General features: G+C 38.1%; 1 protein-coding gene across 1 annotated transcript in view; it reads left to right on the plus strand.

Moving 5' to 3' along the window:
* The first annotated feature begins 856 nt into the window (after window positions 1–856).
* pdgfc (platelet derived growth factor c) overlaps window positions 857–9,301 on the plus strand; it is a 47,892-nt gene continuing 39,447 nt past the window's right edge. Inside the window, exon 1 of the mRNA XM_005919409.3 lies at window positions 857–1,616. Coding sequence (XP_005919471.1) covers window positions 1,439–1,616 — 178 coding nt within the window. The 5' untranslated portion in view covers window positions 857–1,438. The remainder of the gene's footprint in view (window positions 1,617–9,301) is intronic.

Consider the following 9,301-nt stretch of genomic DNA (forward strand, 5'->3'; position numbering starts at 1 on the left):
AAAACACAGTTGATGAGGTACAACATTGTGCTGGGGAGAAAGGAAATTGGGAACAGGAGGGAGTATTGTTTCAAGCGGTGTCTCTGCTTTGATATGACAAATTGAGAACCTTAAACATTTCCTTCCACAGAAACATTCCAGGGGAGCACAAAACTGCATGTTAAAAAGTTTTCTTTTGGGGCGCATTTATCTTTCATTCAGTGAATCAAGGTTTTAAACAATTACTCAGTGGCTAAACAATGTTACTTAGGAATGTTATATGGAAGGTTTTAGTCTAAATCATGGGACTCCTGATGTGAATATATACTGTGAACTGCACTGTATATATTATACACTGGATGGATCATGATTTAATGGGATAAAAATGCAATCGGGCCATGGTGTTGTAGTCCAGTAAAATAAGCAGAGAAACAGATAAAGGACTAGTAAGACAGTGGGTACAACTGGTGTACACACAGCAGAAAGTGAAATGTGTCCCTTAAAAAAAATCCAGAAATAGCCTAAAATGTCTCCTTCACATTTTTGTATCTCTACTCTTATATCTTTATATTTACAATATATCGTTTAATCTGTGTTTTAAGTTATTCTGTAGTTTTAAAGATATATTTCCAAAAGTATTACCGCTTATGTAAACATTATCCTTAACAACAGACTGTGTGATCTCGGGAGGCTGAAACTTTTGGCTAGAAATTATTTGAAAAGTGCGCAACCATCAAACAAACAAAACAAAAACAAAACATAAAACGGACCCGTAAGGGAGTGAAACACCTCGTTAAACCAGGCAGCAACTGAATAGTTAACATCCTGGGAGTTTCCTCCGCTGAGAAGTTGTACTTTATGTATAGCACCTGTTGTGCGTCAGTTGCCAGTCTCCAAAAAGCCAACCCCGGGCGCGCAGCGATATTTTATCTCAGGCTCCAAGTTATGACTCTAGACCGCGCCAGAAAACAGAAAACGTCTCGGTGTTGCGAATGGTTTCAAAGTACAGGCTGTATCAAGTTGCTTCACTCTCTCGCTGTCTCTGTGTGTGAGCCTTTGCTGTAATGCGTAAAGATCTGCAGGGATTTATCAGACGGAGTGAAGAACGCACCGTGGACGCGCGCTTTCCCCAAAATGCGACTGTGTCTTTCTAATGTTCTCGTCGCGTAGATTATATGCGTGCATAAGGGTGGTTTTTTTTTTATAACTAATACCGGGATTATAGCAACATAAAACTAAACTTTGCTCAACTTCCCATTGAACCAACAGGTGCGCATTTGCTCTGCGCAGCAGCGGCAGGTTCGGAACCTCCGCAGAGGAGTCGTTCTAACTTCTCAAGTTAAAATTTTGTTCCCGAACTTTCCTCCGAAGGACTGATGCTTAAAATTAAGTGGATTTTACTCTGCGCTTATCCTCTCCAAATGTGTCCGAAACAGCACTGGTGCCCTGTAAACGACGCATGTGTGTGGTGATACAAACCGTCCCGTCTACAGCGCTTTGTGATCGCCGGCTACCACTCATCCAAATGATCCTTCCATTAATATTCCTTCTTGCATCGCTTCTCCAACAATATGGCTCGGAAGCTGAATCAAGTCATGTCAGCAAATTTCCCCTACCAAGCGTAAAGGAGCAAAACGGTGAGTTTCGATGCATTCTAGTTCATTCTTAAAAGTTCAAACTTTTGAATGATTGCTCACACAACCTTACTGGGCTTAAAGACATTCCTTTCAAAAAGTACATCTTTTGAATGAATAGAAGCATTTTATTTAGTTCAAACAGTATTATCCAGGATAGGAAGTGCAGTATTACCCTTTACCTTTAAAGCGTACCCCGTATGCTTAAAAGGAGAAACCCTTCTGAAATTCCTTGCCCCTCGGGAGAAGTTTTTCTTGTGATCATAAAAAAAGGCTCCATTCATTCAGGAGCAGTCACTCAGGGCGATGTAATTTGGGGCTCATGTGAAATGACTCCAATGAACTTCACTAATTCTGAAATCCTTCCCCCCATTTTTCCCTGTTTAATTTTATTTCCATGCTAATGACAAGAGTATAACTGTGTTTAGCTAAGTAAGTAAATAATTAGCCTCCAGTGATTGTTTTGCCATCATGGGGAATTTGACAGTCTTTGTTGTTCTTTGTTGTTGTAAGCATCTTTCAAATCTTAATTTAATACTTAAGATTGTGTATTATGATTATTAGTTTTGGCTTATTTTAAGTTTTATATCTTGATCCCTTATATTCCCAGTGCTGACATTATCTCTTCATAACAAACTTTATATGTCCTGCATATGAATGACGAAGGTTTATAAGAATTACAAAAGAAGCCAAGACATGCTGGTACAAGAAATGTAAGTCCAAAAAGCTTGCCATAGAATAGTTTATGTGTGACCGATCCTGTGTATCTGAGCCTTTTAGTCCTAAAATGTGATGTTTGATTATTATTTTGCTTATGTGAAGCACATAACAAGTCGTGACATAGAAGCAGACTATGTATCACATAGCTTAAAGTACCTATATCTTGTAGATATGGTTAATCTTCATACATTTCTTGATCTTCAGTAACCAGTAGGTTTGACTCGACTTGTGTGAGGGCATGCAGCTCTGACTTCACTACAGTAACAGTCAGGGTTGGGAAATCAGAGCCTCCTGGTGGGATATCCAGGTTTAATCAGGACGGCTGAGAAAGGAAAACAACAGAGAGGAGGGAGGGAGGGCAGGGAGAGTGATGAAGGAGGTGGAGGGGAAGTGTGGTGGGGGAGATGTTAAACTGTCAAGGAACTCTTTAAAAAGGCGGTCACACTTTGGCTGAGGGCAAAGCTGGCCAGACCGTCTGTAACCTTTGACTGGAGTGTCTGAGTGCTCTATTCTGCTGTGCTTGATTGCAGATGCTCTGTGAGACAATTTGATATCGATCTGACGGAGGGGAGAAAGCCAGACCTGTCTGGCATGTTTAGTAGTAGTTGCCTGGAGAGTTACGGTCCCCAGTCGTATTAAACTTGGCAAGCGGCTGCTGATGACTCCATAAGATATCAGAGGGCACCATCTCCCATTGAGAGCCAGAGCTGTGCAGAGTAACCATCTGTCACAATGAATGATTTGGACAAAAACTCTCAAAATGAACTCTAAAATCAAAATTCTGTGTTTTGGGGTAATAAATAACGTCAACATTTCTTTCCTCCACTGGTGAGAATAATGTTACAGTGTTGTGTATGTCATTTTTATGTGTTTGCCAAATGACTATAGGGTTTCATGGTTATTAAGAGGAAACACTGCTAAAAATGACTTCTCCAGTCACTACAAAGAAGCTGTGTAGTGTAAGGTTTTGAAAATGAAATAGCGCTGAAGGAAAGTACATGTATCAATCTAGCTCAAGCGCTACCCCAGCCTTTGGTCTTCAACATATTGTTTTATTAAAGGTAAAACAACATTGCTGTTTCTGAAAAAGTTAGAAACAACAATGTTGTCCTGTTTTTGCCAGAAAGGCAGGCCATCATTTAAGCCTACCTCTCTGGAATGAAGCAAATAACATCAGAGGATCGGATCCAGCGAGTATTACTTTCATTCTCAAGCATTTGCAAGAGGAAATCAAAAGTTTATATCATCATAAAACACATTTTATATGAGACAGGATTTTGATTTGTGATGAAACAACATGATTCACAGTCTGTATACTATGATGTAGCACTGATTGACTTATTATTTAATAGCCTATAAGCTTGTTTCATTATGCAGTGATGGCCTGATACCAGTTGTCAACACTGCAAACCCAGCTAAAGCTCCATCTCAGCTTCCCGATCACACAGGTCATCTCAGGGGCACCTCTTATATCACTTCTCCGAGATAAGTGGTTTGCCTTCTCTTTCCCGTAGAAGGCCATGTTTTTTTTGCCAAGGCCACCCATAAGCAGAGAGCCAGATATTTTCAGAAAAATCCAGCAACAGATATTTGTAGGAGATGCGGATTACCTGTGATATTCCCACATAACCCCCCGAGCACCACTGGAGGAAGGTATGCACCACACTAGACCTGCCAATGATCACAGAGGCTGCTGTTCCGCTAAAGATTAAGAGATTAGAGGGAGGACTGGGGTCATAAGGATCAACGGCCTATGGGGAACATATGCAGTGTACCACTTATACATAGATGGAGGACAGAGGAGCATTATACATGCAGTGGATTATGATTATGATATAGACAAACAAGACATTTGCACCGGGAACATACTGGGTGGCCTCGTATGAATCGTGACTTTTTCAGGTGTAACATAGAATACAATATTTGTTTATTCTCCGATAGCTGAGAACAGCTGTTAATAGCATATTTGTAGAGTAGCAAAGGAGGAGGAGTCCTTTTGGTTGCCGGCAAAATCCTATTCATTTAAGTGATTGACAGCTAAAGTACTTCTAAGGCTTGCCTAGCCACAGTATTTAAAAGATTACCAACTGCCTTGAGAAATACTTGGTAATTTAATAAAGAGTCAAAGATCTTAGCCTGTGTACAAAATCACTTAAGGCAAGAAGTAAATTGCAACTCCTAAGAAGCATTTTTGTAAGAAATATTTCATCATAGAGCTGAAACGTTTATACTGAAACTAAATTAAGTTTAGTTTATCTGGCTGAGTGAAAGCACTTTTTGACTTTGGGTCAACTTTTATTCAAGGATTAATGCATCTAAAAACTTTAATTGTACTCGGTGGAGCAGGTGTTCATGACAGAGCTTTAAATTTGTATCTTTCTCTGTCTAAAGTTGAAATCATTTTAAACAGCTGACACAATGAAAATATAGTAAAAACATAAAAACCTAATATAAAATCACTGACCCACTCTTTAAGGTGAAAAAGCATTTCATACAAATTATGATACTATTATGCCATCTCATATCATATTGTACAGTATGCGTATTGTGTAATTGTTAAAGTTAAGAAGAAGTATAATGTCTTTGTTGTTGTTTTTTTGTTTTTTTTTTGTTCTCAGCCCACTGTTACAAAATCTGCCCTGACAAGACCAAACATAGTCATTTGTAATGGGTCAAGCCTCCTCTACTAAATGTGACCAGCTGGCATTCATGTATCCACCATGTTATTTTAAGTGGTTTCCATAGTGCTTAGCTCTGGGTTCAAATATGAAATTACAACTATGACTCTGAAACCAGTCAAACAAAATGTGCCTGCCTTGGAATTTCAACTCATTCTTTTATACAGGTAGATGTTTCCTGACCCTGGGAAAGCTTGTTTCCACTTAGGGGGATCCGTGCTTTGATGGATATGCTTGAATGAATGAATGCAGCACTATGCAGTTAATCATTGTATTGGGCAGTGAAATAGCAGCTGGTATGCTTGTCTGAATTAAAACCATCAAAGAAAATAGATGGCTTGAATGTTCAATAAACTCAGTGGGAAGCATAGAGGGCAGACGTTACACCAAGGAGATCACTATAGTGAGATGAAAAACACAATTATAAGGAGGTTTATCAGGGTTTTTATTTGCTGAGTGAACGTGATGGATTTTTTTCATTTATACAAACGAGTTTGGCTTCTTTTCCCTGTCTAATATGGAAGTCACTAAATACACCAGCTTCTGAATAACCATTTAGTGTTAGTAAGAGAAAGAAAAATGCACTTATGTGAATTTTCCACAACAGTAGCAGTAGAAACCACTGGATACAAGCAAGTCTATGTCTTCTGGCAAGAGGAAATTTTCCCCTCAACATCTCACTCCAGAGTGGGGGACCCTGGATAAAAGTGTCTATGTTTTTCCTGTCAGCACTATTTGAACATGGAGTGCTGTATTTGGCAAGCAAAGCATGCCACCGCCTGCCTGCTGTTTGTCATTTCAGGCAGCCAGTGCACCGTCTCTCCCACCACCTCAAGAGGCTTTCCGGGGGCTCTGGGTCATAGGTTTAAGCTCTAGTGAGGAAAAATAGTATCTATAGAAACCTATTCTGTCTTTTCTTGGCTCGGTGTTTGTGAATTTTTCTTCACTGCACACAATGCTTTGGCTGCCAGTGGTATAATGAAGACCATTTTGTTATACAAACAAAATGCAGGAGGGGGAGGGGACTAATACCTTAAAGCTACTTTCCACTGCTCCTTATTCATAAGGGGTCACCACAGTGGGTAGTTCCACAAATTTGATTTGGGAGGTTTTTACACCAGATGCCTTCCTGATGTAACCATCAAGGGATGTGCATCCCCTCTTTGGAGAACAAGGGGACTGAAACCTCGTTCTCCAAAAAAAACTAATCACTTTCATTGCCTCTTTGCAGCAGCACATCAAGGAACTGTAAAATAGTGAACCACATAATGTTTTTGTGTCAGTTTTACACACATAATTTGACTTTATTTGAAGATTTGCTTCTCCCAACCTGTTAACTGTCATTTTCCTTTTAGAGTAGCTTTGACTTCCACCAGTCACTGCAACCTGTTCTCCACCCCAAAGGCTTCAAATTGCATTGCACTGGCTAGTCTTTTTCATGCATTTTTCATCATGCATCGTGGTGCTATAAAGTTCAATCGTCCCTCAGCATATTAAATGGATTCACTTCCATTAAATGGATTGCAAGAAAATGCTCTGCTTGTGCTGCAAGGAAATGATGGACAAACCTGTTGGATATGGCGGAACTTTGTTTTGGTGGTTAACGTGAAAGGTTATGGTTTAATGCAAACAATAGTGTTTTTATAAAACTAAACACACAGTGTGGGTGCTTAAATCTAAAAGAAAATTCACAGGAAAAACAAAGTTGAAAAAAAATTATGTAAAAAAAGCAAACTGAAACGATAATAATAGCAATCCAAACTGGGACTTGAATTCCTGTCTTCTGATTTAAAGCACTGTGATTATGCTATGAGCCTTTCAACTTGCCTGCTACCTTTTGGGCTTTTATTATTGCTTGTTTCTTCCTTTTGAGGCACAGTAGTAAGGGATCACCCACTGCATTACAATATGATGAGAATAAGTTCTTGAAATAGCAACAATATGTAACAAGTAGGAAGTAACAACGAGTTGATCTTTGAGGGAACAACTTGGTCTCTTTAACAAAATCCGATTGTCTGTGTACATGGAAACAACCTTTTCTTTCTATCTAATGATTTCAACGATAGTACTAACTAATTAATGTCTAACTGATAATAGAATAAAAGGAAAAAATGAGCAGTTTTTTCAAAACATCCCACAGTTATTCATTCATTACTCCCCATGTAAAAGACATTCAGTAGTTTGGTCAACAGCAGCAATTCCTACTATTCAGCATTATTTTAAGTATCACTGAGAGATACATGGAAGCACAAAGGTAATCTTCTATAAAATTGAATCCAAGTCATCATGGGATGCAGCTGAAAGTACTGAATTTTGTGTTAAGATTTATTTTTCCGCTGTATTGCAAAATTGTAAGACTGCCCTCTTTTTTTGAAGTTAAGTAACTTCAAGTGTCAACATGAATAGGTGCCTGTAACGTGTATTAGAGTTGTCAGTTTTACATTGGCTAAAACGTATCCACATTTCCTAAAACATGTGTTTAACATTTTAAAATGGACTGTTTTCATCCCAAAGAGGATCTTTTTCAAATTCCTTCATGAAGACAGAATGCATGAAAGAACCTGAAAACTAAAGGGTTGGTTAAGTCTTTCATAAAATCTGTTTTTGGAAATGTGAACACAGTAAATCTTCATCTTAGTAGGCATGGAGTAAGTCGCTTAAGTTTGAATAGATTTAGACATTCAGTAGGTCCACTTTATGTACTCTGGTGCATTTGAAAGTGAAAAATCTGGATGTTAGTGAGGAAACATATTCATTTTCATGCTGCAAAAGGATAAATATTGTTGTAAAATAATATATTTTCTTGCTGTGTTTCTTTGCTCACAGTTTCTTATCAGCTCAATGTCTGTAGCAGGCTCATTGTCCTGTCTCTGTCTGCTGCCCTCAAATAAGAAATCCACTTTCTGAAATATTACCAGCTTCCAGATAAGAATTGAGAGCAGACAATATCATTTCAAATGTTCAGCTTTGTCAGTGTTTCCTGGTGAATAGCTGTTCTGAAAGCTGCCATTTCACTCACATTGTTAAAATGTTATATTATACTCCACAAGCAAAATAAATACAGATAACTTTTCTATCATGTTTTTTTTCCTTATCAGCAAAATGAAATTACTTAAATCGAAAAGCAATTTAGCTCCCTAAATGGAAGGACTTGGTGAATGTTATCAGCTGCTTTGGCACAATAACTCAAGTAGCTACAGCATGACTAGCTGGCACAGAACAAAGCAGTTACACATGAAGCAGGGTGAATAAAACAAAGCAAAAAGAAAAGGAGAAATTCTGGTTTAAATGCATGTTTTCCAGAGTGTGCTTATTCTCATAGTCTGATGAAGTGTCAGACTAGTTCAGTATATCTGGCTAAAGTAAAAGTTACTTATCACAGCAAATACCAGCTTTTCTCTGTAAATTAACATGGTGTTCAAAACAGAATTTGCATTTTCTTACTGGAAAAAATGGTTACTGATTTATATTATTACTTCTTTTGGAGAAAAATACATCCTTAGAGCAAGATATGCTTATTTTTATTGCACCATTGGATGAGACAAAGGCCTACATTAACACATGACCATCACAATGTAAGTTGCATTCCATTTTCATTTAGGTAATTTGTCACTCTAATCAAAGTAATCTATCCCCTCTATTGTTTATATCTCATTTCCATGGTTTTATGCATTTCACTTTGACAATCTTTAATATGAGCTGCATAAGAATTTGAGTTGCACAGTCGTAATTTAGGTACATTTAGCTCTGAAAACAAAACATGTCAAGGCAAGAAATTGCACTTATCTCTGAAGCCTTGTAATATAAAAACTATGATAGTAATGTTTAAAAAAAGGGGGGGGAGCTCTAAAAAATTGTTCGATCAAAGTCTGACAAGAATCAGTGTCGTTCTTGTTGTAACAAAACAGATTCCCTCTAAAACAGGAGGTTCCATTGATAAAATATTTGGATCATCTTGAGGCTGTGAAGTTTGAAACCTGGCCAATGTGGCACTGTTTTAACACAGACCTCAGTTGTCCTGTGAGTATTGGTTTTCTTACGGTAACTGGAATTCCAGCCTTGACTAAATATCTTGGCAGTGAGATAAGTTGACCTTGGTTACCGTCTCTGGCATGTCTGCATAACGTGGCAGATGTCATCACCTTCTATCACAGAGGTATTTCACTGTCCTGTTTTGACTCTTCAGATTCACCATCTATCTATCTATCTATCTATCTATCTATCTATCTATCTATCTATCTATCTATCTATCTATCTATCTATCTATCTATCTATCTATCTATCTATCTA

This window comes from Haplochromis burtoni, unplaced genomic scaffold (assembly GCF_018398535.1).
Source record: "Haplochromis burtoni strain Fernald_Lab_line unplaced genomic scaffold, NCSU_Asbu1 Contig_33, whole genome shotgun sequence".
NCBI lineage: Eukaryota > Metazoa > Chordata > Actinopteri > Cichliformes > Cichlidae > Haplochromis > Haplochromis burtoni.